This window comes from Pholcus phalangioides, unplaced genomic scaffold, assembly GCF_987345545.1.
Source record: "Pholcus phalangioides strain wild (caught in Gottingen) unplaced genomic scaffold, Ppha-v1.0 ptg000007l_1, whole genome shotgun sequence".
Classification (NCBI taxonomy): Eukaryota; Metazoa; Arthropoda; class Arachnida; order Araneae; family Pholcidae; genus Pholcus; species Pholcus phalangioides.
In genome coordinates this window covers 63,949,305-63,969,107 of record NW_028301600.1, presented here as the reverse complement: position 1 = coordinate 63,969,107, position 19,803 = coordinate 63,949,305, and the positions used below count along the sequence as shown (strand labels likewise).

At 34.4% G+C, this 19,803-nt stretch overlaps 1 protein-coding gene across 6 annotated transcripts in view; it reads right to left on the bottom strand.

Moving 5' to 3' along the window:
• LOC149085621 (SCY1-like protein 2) overlaps positions 1–19,803 on the bottom strand; it is a 390,639-nt gene that overhangs the window by 115,213 nt on the left and 255,623 nt on the right. The window contains exon 1 of one of the 6 annotated variants that reach the window (XM_089233768.1): positions 6,592–6,965. The exons of the other annotated variants lie outside the window; for them this stretch is intronic. Within the exon in view, the coding sequence (XP_089089894.1) occupies positions 6,592–6,672 (81 nt within the window). The 5' untranslated portion in view covers positions 6,673–6,965. Of the gene's footprint in view, positions 1–6,591; positions 6,966–19,803 lie in introns of those variants that run through there. 6 annotated transcript variants of the gene reach the window in all.

Below are 19,803 nucleotides of genomic sequence, written 5' to 3'. Positions count from 1 at the left end.
ACACACATTGGACATTAATAATAATTATTCACTGAGACTTATGTGACTGTAAGGCTGATATAATAGTAAAACTATTCTTGATGGGGGAAGCTTACTGAGAAGATTTAGTAATTCTCATTCTTGAGTCATTTCGTTTTTTAGAAAATTGTTCTATGCCAATGCCCGAGAAAATGTATTCTCTCGTTTTTCAGAATATATCTTTCCGATTTTCTGCAACTTATTTAGTCTTGGTCTAGAGATTTATAGGAGAGTCCGCGAGGTTTTATAGGTAATATATCTACAGAAATACGATGCAATGTATCTATACACTTGATAGAAAGGGTGCATAAAAAATTGCTAGGGCATTTTCAGGAGTGTGGAACTTGAACTACGAGGAAGATTTATTTTTACGTATCAGCTGTCTCATTGGACTTCCTTTGTGTTGGGGTTTTTGCACTTGTATTTGCATGCAGATATTGCCAGAGGATGTTGATGCTCGATGCAGTGGTGTATGTGGCCTATGCAAGAATGAAAAAAAACAAAAATGCCCTTTAAAAATTCACAAAAATGACCTTGTTTTGTAAATACGTATATAAAAACACCCTTGTAGAGAAAAGAACCTTATATGAATTCACACACACACACAACCTACTCTGCAGTGTTTCTTTTTTCGGTAAAAAAGACAGCTGACCAAAAATTCGTGGAGTTTTTACTTTAATTCTTTGTTGAATCCAGATACACACACAGTATTTGCTTTCATTTGCCGACATGGGTCTCAAGCCGATCGACTCTCCCCTCCAGTGCTACGGCCCTCCGAGCCATACAACAACCGAGTTTTGACAGCAAAATCACATCAGCCACGCCTCAAAAACAGGTTTTTGAGTTTCTCGTAGCGGCGTAGTGCTGCGGGTGTGGAACTGGCTTTGGATGACGTAGACCAATGTTTCTCAACCTATGGTCCACGAGGGTGTATGAGGGGTTCGCAGGTAGACTCGATAATTTATAATTTTCACTGAATGAAAAATTATTTAACCGTTATAATTTATGTTGATAATACCCATATGGGTTCAATTAAAAATATACCTTCATACTTATGTTCACTATACATCATCGAGAAAAATGCAGAAACTTTCGATCGTAAATAAGGGATATCACAAAATTTTGAAAAAAATCCAATTCATTGCCTTATAAATGCAATTTTATAATTATTTCTAAAATTGCTGAAGGGTGGGTGAATAAAGGTCAGAGTTAAAAAATGTATTTCACGAAAAAATACTCAAATGATCGAAAGACCATATTTCATTAAAAAAAATACGGTAAACTAGGATGTTAAATTGGGTAACATACGGGGCATAACCACTTGGTCATAAAAAATGTTACAGGAAGTAGGCACAATCACTAATTCTCATTAAAATTACTGAAAAACTGCTGAACATGATAAAAATGTGAAATGAATATCCACATTTTTTGCCATATAATTATCAAAATATATATTATATAATGTATTATGAAAACGCTGCATATTCACGAATTTAGTGGAATTGTTACAAATTCAAATAAAAGCATCTTTGAAAAAATGGGCAAATGTATAAGAAAAATTGGAATAACCAAAAGTGTGCAAGAATGTCCCGTATTCGGGACACAAGTGGTCCGTAAAATAGTTTCAGACATTTTACTGGTCCTTGGGTTCAGAAAAGTTGAAAAACGCTGACGTAGAGAAAGAGGACAGACTGGTAACGTGATACAATGCTATAAAATTTCAACCATAACTTCAAGGTGACACTGTTTAATGCATCCTGGTCTTGAGGGTCCTGTGTCACAGCCTCTGGATTAGGGGGCTTGTATGTAAATTCTTAATTGTTATATTTCCCTCAATCATTATTTTACGGACATGCTATTACCACAGATGATTTTCCTTTGATGAATTTTTCTGATAATTATCTTCAATATTTTATTTTAATTTCAGACTCAAAACCGCGTACAATTTTATTACTTTATAGTTTAATTTCATTAATTTATTATGATCGAAGTGTTTAAAATTCTGAACGGGATTGATAGGATGGAACATGTGTTATTAATACAACCTTCAAGCCAATGCTTCGAGAAGGAGACACCAGTATCGTTTAGTAACGGGCAGTTCTAAGTTGTGGTGTCGCAGGGAGTTTTTCACTAATAGGATTGCTAATAAATGGAATAGCTTACGTCCGGGGCCGTGAATTCTAACACAATTGGAACGTTTAAAAAGAAGTACGATAGCCATAGTGGGATAAATCCAGAATCTATCAATACTTAGATAAAACAACCACACACACACACACCCATATAATCTTATTTTATGGGCAGTGTATTATGTAATAATTAATTTTTTGGTAATATATGCTGTTATATTGAGTTGTTGTATTTTGGTTATATTTGACATCCACGTTTTTATGGGCGTAATTTTTTTTCAACCACCTCGTCGGGAAATCTGCTTGTTGTGGCCCTCGTGTTTGTATTTGTAATTTTGAACATTTTCTCTTTCCCCATAGTTGTTAAGAAACGGGTCGTATTAACTGCACCATGAGCTTCCGCCCAAAAGAATTCACAAGAGACTTTACCTAGCTCAAAATAACTGTCTATCAATTTTCATATTTACTATCGAAAATCATAGTAAATCTGATAATATTATTAAATCTGATAATATTATTTGGCATTATTCAATTCAATGTTCTAACTGTAAACATCGAATTTATCGGGGTATGACGTTGGTCAGACATGCTGTAATGTTTCCAACATTCCACGCGGTAACGTTTTTACAATTTTGTCATTTTGAATATACATCAGCCTATATACAGTATACACACTTGCCTTTGCAATTATTATTCACTTGCTCTCTCTCTCTCTCCCTCTTCGCCCCCTCTCCCTCTACCCTATTAAGACAACCTTTTTTTAAATATTTAATTTAAAACCTTCGCGCGCTTCTAATTTACATAAATTATCACGTTTCAGCATCATGTCAACAAATAATTATTAAGATACTAAAAGAATTTCAATTCGATAGTCGCACATTTTTTTTTGTGTTATCACCAGTAGATAACAGTTGTCGCTAATCAAGCACATGAAATAATTATGTTAAGGAAAAAAAAGATTCTACACGTGGAGCAATACTGAATAGGTAATAATGTCATTAGTTCATTCCCTGCTGACATTCAACGGATGCAGAACATTTAGTATTCAGTGAGAGCAATCTTCTGTAGATGCTCACTAATCCGTTTGTGATTGGTCGCAGGTGCTCTTAGTGTCATCTAGGTATATTTAGGAGGGAGTTGTATAGAAATATCGACTAGCAGGTGAATTCCATAACGTGGGTTGTTGGCAAATAACGTTCAGCCTGCGTGAAAATATCTGAATGTAACAGAAAAAATGAAACGTATATAAACTTGCAAATGCTTTTAGAAAGTCGAATGTTTGTGAAACTAAATTTAAAAACATGGTTCTCTTTGTGGTTTCTGATCATTTTTGACATCGTCCTTTTGTGATTAAATTAATTGAAATTTAGGCGATATAATTAGAGAAATGCTGAGAACTCACATTTTTCTTATTTTCTTTGGACGTATGGATAACTGAGTATTTTCGCAATCGATATATTAAAACAGCTTTATGTAATGTTTGTGTGTGTGTTTAAATGTAGAGAAACCCCCATTGTGTGTGTGGTAGAGTGAATCAAAAGAGTTATTATTACTTCTGGTTTTATTTACTTCAAACGTAGATTTTTTGACCTTTTATTCAAAGTAATATATATATTTTTGAAATCGCGGTGTAAATTAACAGTAGTGAGAGGCACAACTCATAATTCGATCAGTTTCTGAGAAGAAGATGTTCAGAATTGGGCGGTTTCATTTTTTGACATCTTCAGGCAATTGACTAGAGATGTTATGATCTTAAAAATTTTAGAATTGGGTGAGAGAAAAATCTAACACAAACAGACGTAAAACGTAAATAGACGTAAAAGTAAAGGAACAAAATGTTGAAATTGAATAATTTTTAATTTCATCCTAATTGAATCAGTCACACCTTTTGAAAGACCTTTCATTTCAAACACTGTACACGGGTCAGGTCTCCATCGTCTGTTGACAATTTTAGAAATTGCCCCCGATAAGGAGGGGAATCATGTCAGATTTTTATTTAAAAAAATGGGGGATTTACAAAGTATCCGCCATCCGTGAATTAAGGCGGATATCAAAATATAATGCTATGAAATATGTGAAGTTTATAAATACCTTTTGAAAGACCGAACTGTATTGATCGAACATTTTAGATGTTCACCAATAGATATATTGATTTTTCTTATGCAACAAGTCGAATTCCTTTTCCTGATGCTTTCAGTATTATTCCCAACGCCAAGCCAAGGATAAGAAATAATACAGCTTCTTAGGAGTTTTCTTACATGAAGGAAAAGCATGAATAGTGAATACATTCTTCTCAGTGATTCAGGTACATACGTTGTATACGTGTTGCCACGGAAATTCTTATTTCGAGAGCAAGACTTAATTTTGCTATTTTTATTTTACGTGAGTTTTTCTTGAAAAATGAATGAAGAATATATTTTCTTAATATATTCTCGCTCGTGTGATACATATCCACGCGTTTTCACTGGGACCCGTATTTGGTTTGATATTATTTCTTTTATTTCAGATATGAAACATACGTTAGTATCTCTATCTTATGGGATTTTGAAACCCGCCGAAAGTAATGTTTTTGAAGAAACTGAAGTCACATACATATCCTTAAAAAATGTACATAGCTTAGGTGAAATTGGCACAAACACTGTTATAGTTTATTGAACACCTAGGAATTTCAAATAAAATTTTGAGAAGATTCAGCGCTCTGCAAAAGAGAATACACGGATTACGGAGAAAATTGAATTTTAGATTTGTTTTATATTAATTTTGAATAATATTTTTTCTTCCGTCCATAAGATTGCACTGAGTTTTTACTTTTATAATAACTCTCAATGACAGCATTGGATTATAATTTCGAATGATTTTTTTTCCTTTAAAAAAATCGAAGAATAAAGACTAAAAATGAAGAAATAACAAAACCATTTCGCAGAGCCTTTGCGTTTTCAAATTTCTCTTTATTCTTTCAAAATATATAGTATCATGAATCGTAGAGTAGAATAATTACAGTAATTTAAAGAAGATCACACATCTCGAAACCTTTCAAGAATAATTGATATGAGGTTTTCTTGTAAAAATCGATCACAATTAAGAGTAGTTTAAATGTAGTTTTGATTATTTTATACATTCAAATAAGTTGATTACATTGGGAAGTTCAAAGTGCATTGCAAATGACTGCTCAATGGTTTTCCTGCTCAGAACAAGGCGTGAATAATCATCACTTTATTTGATTTGATAGATATGTAATCACTATACGCTGTTTCGGATATAAATGACCGTGCCTGAAAAGTGATTAACAAAAATGTGGGTTTCTTGAAAAATCCTAGAACACGTAGTTTTTTTTTTTTTCATTTTTACGTAAAACAGTCATTTTTCAGACCGCACGATAGTGTACTGATCATTTTGAATTATATTTTTGCTTCTTAAATATGATAGAAGCAGAGCTTTTATCTAATCAATTTAGGAAAAAGTGAGATTTCTGTAAGAGGCATTCGTTAAAGTAATAAAACTATCCGAATATTTACCCGCGTTCGGGCGGAAAGCAGCAAAATTTCGATGCACCATTGCAATACTTTATTGAAAAATATTTAAGTAAGGCTTTGCATTCTTCATGGATTGTTGGAAAGTAAGAATTAACTCAGATCGTTAAAAAAAAAATTAAATGTGGATGATGCTTATTTTGTCATTTGGCCATTTTTTTGCAAAAATCGAAACCAATTAAAATATTTTTTTCTGACCGTTCTTCTTAGCCACAGTAACTCACGTAACTAGTTGCAGCAAACGAAAAATTCAAACGTGGAAAAATATATAAATACGTTTGATACTGAGACATAGGGTGTAACATGATTTTAATAACAATTGAACTCAGAGCGGGAAAGAAAAAAAATCTTACACGTTGTTAACTGTTTCACATTTTTAATTTATCTCACATCACCAAAATTATCTTGACTAGAAAAATCCTGTGGTATAAAACTCAACCAGAGTTCCAGCCTCCGGCTGTACATATCTGGTTACAAATCCAAGATGGAGTAGGGATGCTGTTCTTTAAACTATGTTTTTCTGTCTAATTTCCGCCATGATGTAAATGAATAAATAATCAATTACAGTTGTCATATCCTCTAATATTGAAATCCAATGGTCACTTTTTATATTAGTTACGCTTATTTTAGTTTGAATTTTGAATTGACAATCAAGTTTTTATAATTGCTCGTTTTGACAAACGTAGTGAAAAATTCAGGCGTGAAGTTTCATAAAAAGTTCAAATACAAAAATGGCATCAAGAATTTATAAAGAAATACACATTTTTGGAAGAATTAAATATTAATAAAATTAAGAGATGTATACAATTTTGAAGACGAGTTTATTTTAGTAAAGTATCTCGAAAACATATTGTGTGATATTAAAAGAAATAGTATTATAGAATTCGAATGTAAAAAAAAAATTAATGACTCACTTTGGCTCTGCGTTTGAGTTGCTGGGCTCGTTTCGCTTGGTCCAAGATAACATCCGTTTTTCCAAAATGTCCATACAACATTGTGTTTTGTCTCCAATAAACAGTGGAGAAGTAGGGAGGGGTTCAGTAGCAGCAACAGGCGACACCAAGTAACTGAAGTCTTGCTCTTTGAGCTCGATCAACTCCGGAACTTTACGATTCAAACGCATTTAAGAAGAGTTTTCTTTCGTGATTTGCCGATTTATTTATGAGACTGACATAGAGTTTCTTTTTTTTTCCGATCGAAGCAAATGTGTTGTGTTACGGAACATTTAATTGCTTATCTGATCAAGTGAGCGGCGAAGGGTTTTCGTAGAATATGTCAGAGACTTATTCTAACTGGTTAACCAACGGAGAGGTTGCAATAGCTGGGCGCAAAGATGTCGCTCTCGGGTTGCTAGGCGACGGACGGGGGTTGCGCGCCATTGGGATGATGGTGATCAAGAGATGCTGCACGTGAAGTAACGCGGGAACAGACACGTGGCAAGATTCGCCAAACTTACATTCCTTGTCAACATTCGCCAACATAAAATTAAGTCGTGACGCGTGCCTTGAAAAGCACTTATCTTCACCCACTCTCAAAAATTATATGTTTATAGTTATGAATATTTCAAGTTATACAGTCGTGATTTATTTTTGTTTTTTTGGTTAACTGAATTCGAATAATAACAACAATAAAATCGAAAAATGACATAAAAAGTTATTTTAAAAGTTTAGCGATATTCTCTCAAGATACAAATTTTCCCATTTCTACCCTTAAATGCATAGCTTTGCATATATGCAAAGGTTCTTATAAACCGAGAGGCCTCAACCTTTAGAAGACTGCGGGCCACATAATTGGTTTGAAAACGTGTCGCGGGCCCCTTATGTGATCTGGGAATGTGCCGCGGATCAGTTACGTGATCTGAAAATCTGTCGCAGGCAGCTCAAGTGCTTTGCAATTGTACCGCAGGTCATTTAAGTGATCTGGGAATGAGCCGTGGGTCACTTGACGCATGTGAGAAAATATCGAGTGCCGCTAAAGTGATTTGGAACTCTGCTATACGTCACTTTGATCTGTAAATGTGTTGCGATTCACTTAAGTGACCTAGAAATGTACCACGGGCCACTTTAAGTGCAAAGGAACTGTACCACGGGCCACTTTAAATGCAAAGGAACTGTACCACGGGCCACTTTAAGTGCAATGGAACTGTACCACGGCTCACTCAAGTGATCTCTAAATATGACACGACTTTCTACAGTGATCTTTCTTTAAATGTACCCGCTTAGTTAATTTTTATAAAACCAGGTTTGAGAGTATGGGGCCACATCCACATTTGGACTCACAGCCACATTTTTCCCGCAGGCCATGGGTTGAGCATATATGTTATAGAAGTTCATTACTGCAAGAACCAGTTTGAAGATGATAAATAAATTCAGAATCGACTTTGCAAATTTAGGTGAGGTAATTTTCTTTCCATTTTATAATGGAAAGAAAATGACCTTGAATTGGCTGGTAGATATCCCAATTAACAACAACGCTTTTTTTTTTTTTTTTGTTGCAGAGCATGTACGGCTGCAATTTCGCCAATTCGCGTTAAAATGTTTAGTCGCATTTCTTTTTTCTTACCTTTTTTTTACTCAGCTGCCGACCGATAGCTGCACGTCCATGTCCATGACCCCGCTATTGGATTGGACTTTTCGAGGTCTATCTGCACATAATAACTGCCACATATTTTAACGTGTATAAAAAACACTTTTTACCAAAAAATTGGGTCCCAAAATTAAGGAAGAGTTTCTCATACATGGATAGTATTATGCATATATTAGCAAGTTACTCAAAACTCAAATCATCATAACTTGCAATACCGCAAACCACGCGTTCGTCAAGCAACGACGTGTGCATAAAGCGATTACCGCGAACGATATATATATAAGCTAATATAGACAATATAACATATATATTTTTTTTGCTTATGGTTTAATTACAGAGAAAAACAGGGAGAGAAAATGTATACGATGAGAATGTAAAAGGGTGAACAAAATATATTTATGATGCAATTGACTCTGATAATGATAATGGACTAGACGATGTGGTCGATTGTGATGTATGAACTGGAGTGATGAGAAATTTAATGTTTTTTTAAGATGAATAAAAATTGTATTTTTTATATCATAAAATAAAAAATATATTTCATAAACTGTTTGCCAAATTTTAAGCCCAAAAAATCAGGAAAGTTTCTTTTATACGAGTGTTCCTTATGCACGTAAAAATACGTTATGCGTATTACGATTGTTCAAGAAATAGTAGGATATTATGAATTTCCGATCTTAACCGGGCGTTTCTTCAATCATTTTACACTGTGTGCAGGTTCTGGCCCATGAATCATGGGCGATGAGGTACATAATAATATAACGAGAATGACGTATCATCAGATTTTTTTCCTGTAGGGTACGTTTTTAAGGTTTCTGTAACGTCTCTAGGTACCTTCTTCATCAATTTCTGTTCTTGATTGTTGGCGGAATGCTTCAACATTATGAATTCTTAACAAATTTCTCTTAATTAAATTGTATATAGTTTTACCACGGATTTTCATATTATTACATTGATATAAAAAGCCTCATAATATATTCTTCAACTTACTTTATCTAGATAATGGGCAGACATTGCCCTTTTATCAACCCTCACGTGTGGAGTTCCTACGTATAAGATTCCTGTTGTTTTGGGCTAATGTGATGATACCTTGTTTTTTTTTTTACTTGTTATTAGTGTACTGTAGTAGCTCGACAAAACTAGCCTATTTTTATCTCTCTCATTTTTCAGTCTCATAAGGTAAGGAACCATGAGAGGGGTACTCATAAATGGTTTACGGTTTTCCAGTTAAAGACGCATTGACACGAATAAAAACAAAATTCTACTATTGTCCAAGTTTCATACAACGCGGGAATGAAAAAAAAAGTAAATACATTTTCCATTACAAAAAATATCCTGCAATGAATGCAGTGATGTTCTTCAAAATAATCCTTGAATGATTTTTCGTGTAGAATAAATATCGTATTCACGGAAATCTATTTTTTTGTCACGTATGAATTATTGGAAGCTGAAATTTATGACTATTCGATAGTAACACGATTTATATACTATTTGTTAAGCATTTATACAAACCAATTCGTTTATATTTTTCACTATGTTAACTTCCACAGACGGATATCGTGATCCCATTGACCTGCCAAAATTTTGTTTTCACTCATCGATCTACGAGTAACATAAGAGGTTTTCGATGAAATAAAAGAGAGAAACGCGCCACGTTTTATGTAACAAGCTTTGTTCAAGTTAGGAGTAATCTTTCTCTGTGGTATTGATGTAACTCGAACTTATCTTATAAATGTCTTGAAAAAATCATGAAAAAAGTGTTGTAGAAATCTTTCTATATAGACAGAAAAATATTAAAATCCACATTACATTATTTAAATTAGTTGAACCAGACACATTATTTCCGGAAATATCAGTTAAGTTTCAGCTAGCTAGGAAAACTGTTACCTACAATTCCAAATAGTTTAAAGTCAGTCTAAGCTAAGTTACCTCAACAGAATGCGACTTAATATCTTTGGATTAGTACAATAGCCACTTCGTTCAAAGGCACACAAGTGGATGTTTAATTTTTTTTAAATATGCATATTTGAAATTTCTTCTTGTATGAAGGCTTATGCAGGCTTTTCATGAAAATATGTATTTGTATACAATATATATATAGAGTCTCTCTCTATACTATACTATATACGTCGGAAACGTAAATAAGAACTACTGCAATATACAGGGTGCCCTGTGAGTGCTAGAACAGCCTTCATCTCATCAACCGTCCGTCGTAGAGATATGATTCCTGTTTAAAAAATTCTCAGCAGGTGTTGAAAAATTTTCCTGTACCAGTTTTGAGAGGGTAAAATGGTTTTTTCGCATTTTACACTGTTTTTTTTCCCAAATTTTTTCTTTTTTCGAATTTGAATATCTCTGTGAATATTGCACTTAAGAACATGGAATTTTTTTGTTGGCATCAGGAGCGACAGGACAACAACTTTTAATTAGGTTTCGGGGCACACGGGGACTGAATAAAACTTTAGAGTCTTTATTTTGTTACACACTGTATTTTCATTCTGAAAACTGGTACAGGGTAATTTTTGAACGCCTGTTGAGCACTTTTTAAACTGGAATCATCATACCTCTACGATGGACGGTTGATGCGATGAAGGCCGTGCTAGCACCTACAGGACCCCCTGTATATATGTAAAATACATATATTGCAGTAATAAACATATATTGCCATATTTTTAGTGAAAATCATCAACTAACTAATGATTATGTTCAATTAAAAACAAAATCTGCTGCTAGAGCGCTTCCAATGCAAAAAATTGCTTTATTAAAAATAATCTGAATAAAAACGTAGTGCATTTTATCCGATCAAAAGACAACATATCATTTTCATGATAGAAAAGGTCTATGAAACTTTTCTCTGCATTTGAGGTATTTGCAATGTACTCCGAAGCTTTGGAAGCTACTATAAGTGCGCCTTATTCAATATTAATGAATTTCATTAACTTGACAATCTTTTAGGATTTAGTTTGTCAAACTAAATGACTTTTGGAATAAATACTTTTGTGAGAATTTCGAGTGAATGCGCACAGTTTGCAAAAGAGAAGTTTAAGCTAGTTGTTTAGGAATGGAGAGCTTCAATAATTGTTTAATGAGAGAAAGGAGGCTTCTGTTACTACTTGGTCTCTAACTGTACAAGGATATTTGTATGCGAGATAATGAGTGAAACAGATGGTAAAAGGAACAGAAATGAGGGGAAAAGAATTCGAATACTCTAAATTGCTAAATGTCCGAAATTGTAGAGAATGCATTCAAAAACAGAACTCATCCATTGAGTAGTTGAAAGCTTGATAATGAAATTTCCGCAGTTTTCTTGTCCGATAGGACCTAATTTCAGAACAGAATGCTTTTATCGAATTCTTCTCTAATGTAAAGAGAACTGACAAACACTGAAATTACGTCTGCCAAAGCAGGTGGCTACACGAGCTTCACAAGTTTGAAATTACAAATTTTGAAATTGTTATTCGAACATTTAGCGCTGAAATACATATATATCCAAATTTATGGCCAATGAATTTTTCACATTTCTTAGTGATAGAGGATGAGAAGACAAACACTTATTATGGACCTTTGGATAACTTTTGTGCATACTTTGTATTTATAAATTTTTGTTGCACTGCCATACAAGAATTTTAGTTCTATATAATTGACAGTTTATTAAATCCAAATATATATATTTTTTTCTGTGCATGCACAATATCATATTGTGTATGCACAGTTGAAAAAAATTAAAAAAAAAACAATAATTGGATATTTGATCATTTTTGTCGCACCACGGTCATTTTCTGCACACGAAGGCTAAACTAATTGGATATTTTTGAAAGTTATATAATCCTTTGTTCGGTGACACTATAAGTCATAAAATTCGATAAGAAATGTCTATGGCCGTTGTAAGATGTGCGCGTTAGTACAGGACAGCTTTTGTTGTCGTAACTGTGTTGTGAAAGATCGAAATATTGATTTGGATACTACAGTATATAATAGTTAACAACAATAGTCGAGACTATGCATAAGTTCCTTTCATTATACTTATTATGTTAAGAAATCGAAATAAAAATGCGTTTCGATATAAAATAAATGTGAAAGAGTGCGTATTGTTTAGAATTTAAATACAGTATTTATGTAGGAACATAGAAATGAATCTTGCCGGTTTTTTACAGCTACTCTATACATACAAAAAAGCCAATATTACAGACTATTTGCTGAAGTTAAGAGAGGCTACTATAATGCTTCTACTTCAGTGCCTCACGCCACACTGCGTGAAATAAGGAAAGCAGGGTCGCGTCGTCAGTGGTGTAGATGATAGCATGCTTGCCCGGTTTGCAAGAGGGACTGGGTTCGAGTTCCGACGGAGAACAGGTGACTTTTCCTTCCGAGTTCAACTCGGCTTTATATCCAGAAAATATCTGTTTCCTTGATTACAAAACTTGCTCATTTTTACTTAAGTAGCATAACTGTTTTCCTTAAACCACATCGATATTGTCCGTACTTGATAAGTATGCAATTTGTATACTGCTATAAAAATCCATTTAAATGAAAATAATTGCAAATAACACAACAATAAAGAACTCGATGAAATAACATATCATGATCACTTAAATGTAGGATAGAAAACGTTGATAATGGAATAAATTTAATAAATTACGAATAGAAAAAAATAACTTCTATAGATAATCAAATTAAAATCTAATTACCCTTGCCATAATTTAGCAACAATATATTTGATAGTTACTATATTTTAAGGAATTATTATTCAAGAAATTATTTTTTTTCTAATGGAGTTGCTCCATTTGTTTACATCGATGGGATTTATCATCACGTTGATATTTTTTCCACGGTATTGATATTTTCTTTGCATATTGCATATTTAGTAATATATTTCCTTATAGCACTGACGATGCATCATCTATCTTTCGTGGATGTATGAATGATGACAGGAGTGGAGTTGGTTCAAGCCAAGTTTCAAGCCAAGTTTCAAAAGTAAGTATAGGAATCAACGTGATTCACTTCGCAGTCCGGGAACTGCGCAATCTTGTAGTGCAGCGGAGCAGAGTGGACTTACGATATATTCATGCCTTCTTCTATGAAAACGCGCATTGGTTTAAATCGAAATATATATATATATATATATATATGTATGAGAAATAATAGCATTTTGCGCTCCTTTTTTTTTCCTCAGTGCCGTTACTTTCACGAGCATCCAACCCGAAACAAGTAAGAAATTGCATTTTCGTGTTTCCTCAAATCCTTTTCAATACGTCACCACTTCTGTCTGGAAGAATACAAGGAACACGAGTTAAAAATAAAAGATTTGGTTTTGCTGTAGAATAATACGGTATTTCAAATACATACGGAAGAAAAAAAAAACCAAACCGTTCATAAAAAGCATTGTTCGAAGCTCCAAACGTAATCATGAGGATGACAAAACTCCAGTACAAATCCCTTTAGAAGTCTTGATAAGATTTGATTCTTCAATCGTTTTACTAATGCGATGACACAGGCAGCCAAACCAATCAATCATTTCAAGATTACAAAAGAAATTTCGAGGGCTGAAACTATAGTGAAAGTATGACAGTGGCGACGGATGAAGAAAAAAATGCGGTGTATATCACATTGAAAAAGAAAAACCTGTTCCGCAAAACTCGAACCAATGGTTCCCCTAAGGAAAATGCATTATTCATGTTTTTGAAGAAACAAGAGCATAGTATAAAACCCTCTCCATAGTTTTATGTATGGCTTTAATGCACCTGAACCTGGATAGATGGATGGATTTTTTTTTCTGTTCGGCTGGAAGAAAGTATAATATATATACTATATACTTGTACTTGTACGTATACATACTCAAAATATCCAAATATCCATATATATATGCAGCTAGCTCTCCTACTAGCATCTTTTTTAAGTAATTTGCCTGAAAATTGATGGGAAAACTGTGAAAACATTTTTGCTTCCCTCATTAAATCTTTGCGTATCTTAATTGAAATGAAAATTGATATCCTTTTTCAGACATAAAGTGTTAACAATATTAAAAAAAGATACGCGTTATATATGAATCTAAGAAGTATAAATTTTTTATCCACTTATACTAGATATTTTTTACCTTCACATCTATGATCTAAATGACGTACTTTTTGACTTAAATTACATTATACATATGTAAGTTACGTGACTCTGATATCGAAAATAGCAGGAAAATTGCCTTTGAATTAGAATTTCTAGTTTTCTATAAATTTCGGGAGATTTTTTGTATGAAAAGATGTATCTATAAATGAAAAAGTTTGATAGTAAAACATAAAGTAGCTCGAAAAACTCTGTTTTTAGGATGGTGATCGAACTCAGAAATAATTGTTTAAGATATCCGGTCCACACCAATAAATTCGAAAGCAAGTTTCAATACTTTGAATGCAAGTTTCGTCAGTGTTTTTTTTTTACTTTTGTAGGAAATTTTTTAGAAGGCCTTGTGTGAGAGAATCGCTAAAAATATAATCACATATGACACTGAAAAATTGACTTGTTTCTTACCATTCTTTAATGAAACGTATTGTAATGCTGGCATGGTAAATGCCCGTCATGTTACGGTGTTGCTTTTTTGAGTTGAATGGTTTTTGACAGAAAAGAAGCGGGATTTATTTTTTATTTCAAGCAGTTTCGTTTGGGAACTCATCTGCACTAGAAATTCTGAGTAAAATGTCTGAAAGTGTTTCTATTTCACGATGTGAGTGAAGTAGAAACTCCGTTTTCTGGGAATGTATTATGGATCTCACTAGCCGCATTCTGCGTGGAGAGCTTCCCGAAGCAAGATAATCGCATTGCGTGCTTCTGTGTAGCGTGTTGCAGCCGTAAAACGGAACGTGATATATATACCTGCTTCGAGAAATCCTATCTTCCTCCATCGCTGAGTTTGGACGTGTAATCGCTTTGAAAAGGTTCATCATCTGCTTTTCGTCCCAGGAAGATCACGAACAAATATCCGTTTTTAATCTGTCCTGCTGCTATGTCACAGCTGTAACCATGTAATTTATGGATATTTTAAGCATGAACTCTCAACTAAATTATTATCAATACAACACAGTGTGAATGCGTGTCCATTTGAAGCTTCTACGTGCACTCGAGAGAACGGTAGTCCATCTGTTAACCATCAGGGGTCATCAACTTAGACTTTCCAAACAAGTATTAGGTACGAAAACTAATAGATCAACACGCTTCAGTTTTCCTGTTTTAGTAAATTAATTACGGATAAGAGAAGAACGATTTATATCTACTATATTAATTTTTGTAGGATTTTTCAAATATTATATGATGAAATCACTGTTTTCGTGAAAAGTTTTGGTAAAATGCTAAATTTTGCTCAATGTCTTCTGGTTTAACTGAGTAATAAGGAATATAAATTTCTTTATTTTCTAAAATTATGAATTACATTTCAATATCGGTATCACTATTTATACTCACAATCTACGTATTTATTTATACAATATTATGTTGTGTTGCTTTCTTCGTGTTCTACCATGCACCAGTCTATTATACATCTTCGTGCATATTGTATGTGATCATAAGCTTACTCTATAAAGCGTTTTGAATGAATATTATCAGGGTTCATATTGAGGTTACAAAAATGTAATTGATGGTAGAGATTTAATGTAAATATATCTTATTAGGAAAAAGATAAATATATCTTACTAAGAAGATGAATGATTTTTTAAAAATATATAGAATATTTTAAAATTCGTGGCACAAAAATTAGAGGGTTTTAGAGTGCTAGTATGCATGATGCTCTCTTTTAACCTGATTGTGTTATCCGCTAGGAAGACCATTGGAGTGATGGCGTTTGAGAGAACGTTGAGAGTGTTCCTACAGGATCGATCTCTCATTGTTAATGTCATTCTCAAAAGAATAAAATGTTCTAAAACGAATGACAAACGATGAGAGATCGATCCTACACGAACAGTCTCAACGTTCTCTCAAACATCGTTGCTCCAATAGCTTCTCCTAGAGGATAGCACAATCACTGTCTCTTCAGGTGAAAAGAATGCATTTTTAAGTGTCTTTAATAAATTACACTTAAAATTCTATAAATATATGCTCACTATCTAAAGAACTTTCGAACAAAACAGGGATGACAGACCCACTACTAGACAAGCACAGATTAACCTGCAGTGCATGCTCGGAACCCAACAACGCGGTGAATAGCTAGAGGGCGCTTCCCAGCGAATGCAATAAAACCTTTGTTCGCAGCAGTGTCTTATCAATTACTGACGAGATGAATGCATTCACGAATCAGGAGAAGCAGATATGCGTTATATGTACGGGCCTGTAGACGGAATTGAAAGGAAAGCCCAAAGATTGGACCAAGGGCGCTTTCCGACAAGACGCGTTCCAGATACGAGAACTTTCCAGTGATTACACCAGCAACTCTGCAAAATGGACTTATCCAATCTCTCATACCCCAAGTTTTCTCCTCTGCAGGAAATATGAAAAGCTTCATCTACAATTATTTCACATCGTCCCTATGCCCATTTAATTTTTAGCAATGAGTATATAGCCATGTCTGTTTTATCTACAAATTCATTTTGAATTCCAATGATGGAGAAGATACAGGGAAACCTCTGCTTTGTATTACTGACCACGGTAAGGGTACGTCCCGTCGATTCGGATGTAAACCTTTTTGACAGGATTTTCATAGCAAATGGCAACATTCGAGGCATGCATGGTATTTTCGCTAATGTACGGCGGTCACTACACACGTCACCGTTGATGGCCACACATTTGATCAGTTGCTGTAACAATCCTCATTTCATAACGCAGCAAGTTTCGTTATCTAGTGCTTCACCGCTTGAGTTACGAGTATGCATTTTTAGGTGACTTGTGCTTGTCTGGTATCTATCACGAATAACGTTTGGGTTATGAATTTTAAAACACCCCCCCCCCCGTGTGTGTGAGTGTGTGTGAGTGTGTGTGTAACAGATTCAATTTTGAAAGAAAAAATTATAAATAGTTGCTTATACGTTTCTTCTTTTCTAACGAAAACGAGAGATTAAAAGAATCGAGTTCCGTACATGCAAGAAGAGATGAGCGAAAATGATGTGATAGAACATAGAACGAAACATCAACGTTTATCCGAAGTCCCTTTTAGAAGACCTGTCTACCAAAGTAAGATGCCAAGACCTTATCAACAGACATCATTGCTGTTATTCGTTTTACAGGCCTAACGACGTCACACTTCATTAGAAAACTTTCATTTCCCAGGAGTAAGTAATTCGTGGAGCATTCTGGATCGACAGGTTTCTCCGAAGAACTGCGCGTTAATAGCAGCCAATCTGATTAGTTCATGTTCCCGGCAGTTGTTGTCCGAACTCCTTGATAGTTGTTGCTCTATCGCTGATTAAAATGCCTGAATGTTCCCTTTGCCTTTTAATCCCCTGTTGTGCTTCTATGCAAAGAGGAGGATTAGCGAAGAGCTGATGTTGGTCTGAAGTTTGAGTCGAAAATGAATAAATCAATTTCTAAAATGAGGATCTTTCAAGCCATCTCACTTTTTGGTGACTAGAAAGAAGGTGAAATTTATTATGTGAAAAAAACATCAAAAAATGAATTGAAGGAAATATTTCATTTTCTCATTTCCCAAATGCTGAACCATAAATATTTTTTAAGCTTCGGTAATTAAATTTCATTCTAATGATATATAGGAAGTGTGAGTATTATGGAATAGTCGAGTGGCGTGGAATTGCTGGTTTTCTCCGCCTTCACGTACGGCCTCCAAGTGAAGCAGCGTTGAAGAATTTTAAAATGCCCCCGTGATGCTTAAGCAAGTTTTCAAAGGCGTTTTCTAATTATTGCAAATATTCCCAATAATCTGAAACTGAGCACAGTATGCATCAAAGTGTTGTGTCTTATTGTGCTGTGCTCATTTTTAGCTAGCGATTTTCTCCGGTTTGATGAAACGCTATTTTTTCACACAGGGTGTGTCGGAAAATATGGATTACTATAAGTGTATTAACTAAGTTCGGCTAGAATACCTCCTTAAAATAGAAAGTTTAGTAAAATAAAAGAGGAAAGAGGTCTAGATATATAATGTGTGTCCTGTTCTCGGTGGGTCCCACCTTCACGGTTTTAGGGCAGATTAGGAACATTGCATTTGTGATTCTCGTAAGTAGAACATAACACCACTGCATCATCAACTACAAAAACAAACGATGAAATTTTAATTTTTTATTGTCATAGACTCATTAAATCTTGTTTTTCATCAATTCGAGATAGTTTTCTTCATTTTCAATCCCCTGTTTCACATTACTGGACGAAAATGACGTTTTCTACGAAATGCCACTTTTCTTAGACTATAATATTCATAATATTTATTTTTAAATACGATACACTTGCCAATGCAAAGACTAGAATTCAAATTCTATAGAAATGCAAATTTCAGGTTTCTACCTTGTTTCAAATTGGAATAATTGAAAAAATAAAAGTGGCATTTTTCTATATTACCCGAAATAAAATGTCCAAACACCAATTATAATGTTTTAGCTTGAAAGTGATTTGAATCTCTACTGGTGTGTTTGTCAGGTAACAGCGCTTCAACATTAGTAACATAGTCAAGAAATCATAAATCCTGTTCAGACACAATATGCACTAGAGATAGACGCATTAGATATTTGTTTGGGCTGAGCGTAATTTTCAGAATAAATTTTTTAATTTACTATTACATTTCCAAACTTGAATATTTCTTCCGTTCCATCTGAATGTACTCGAAATTTAAATTACACGCAGTAAATATATTTCACATTCTAATTATTTTGCACTCGGAGTGTTTCCAAACATTCAGTAAAGTAGTGATTCAAAGCCGATGTGAAAGATGAAAACATGCTTGAGAGATTTTCCCCTTCGCAAAGTTGTATATCTCATCTCTCCTCAAATTATTCCTTGTTAGAGATTTCTTGAAGACAAATGAGTAATGCATATTTCCTGTAACTTGTGGAACCGAACATGGATGAATGGGAGTTTCTCAACATTTGACTATTTCAGAATTTATATTAAAGCTTTCGAAAATTATATCATGGTCAGTTCTGAAATGTTCTATTCTGCAAGTATCGATTCTGAATCATATTTTACCTCCCTCTATACAAATACAAATACAACGCCACAACAGGCAAATTGCCCAACGAGGTGGCTGACTTAAGAACATCATGGATCCCCGAGCCATTTTTTGGAGGCCCTACCTACTACTGCTACACCACACATGCACCCCCCCCCCGCGGAACCCCCCAACGAACCCCCAACGAATCGGTACATGCGGGAATGTGCGTGTACGTGTAGCGCAACCTGACGTAAAGTTTGTTTCTGGTTAATGCTTGTTATGTGTAGTGCTGTCATCTGCCCCCAGTTTTTCTAACTATGAGTGAAGTGTTATGGTTGAATGATTTACCGTTGTAGGACTGTTGCTCTCTGTGGCGAGACTTTTTAACGGGGAGATCGGCTCGCATTTGAGCCTTGAAGTTGGGAACCACAGAAAACCAACTTCAGCCGACCACTACTGTGGGGTTCGAACCCGG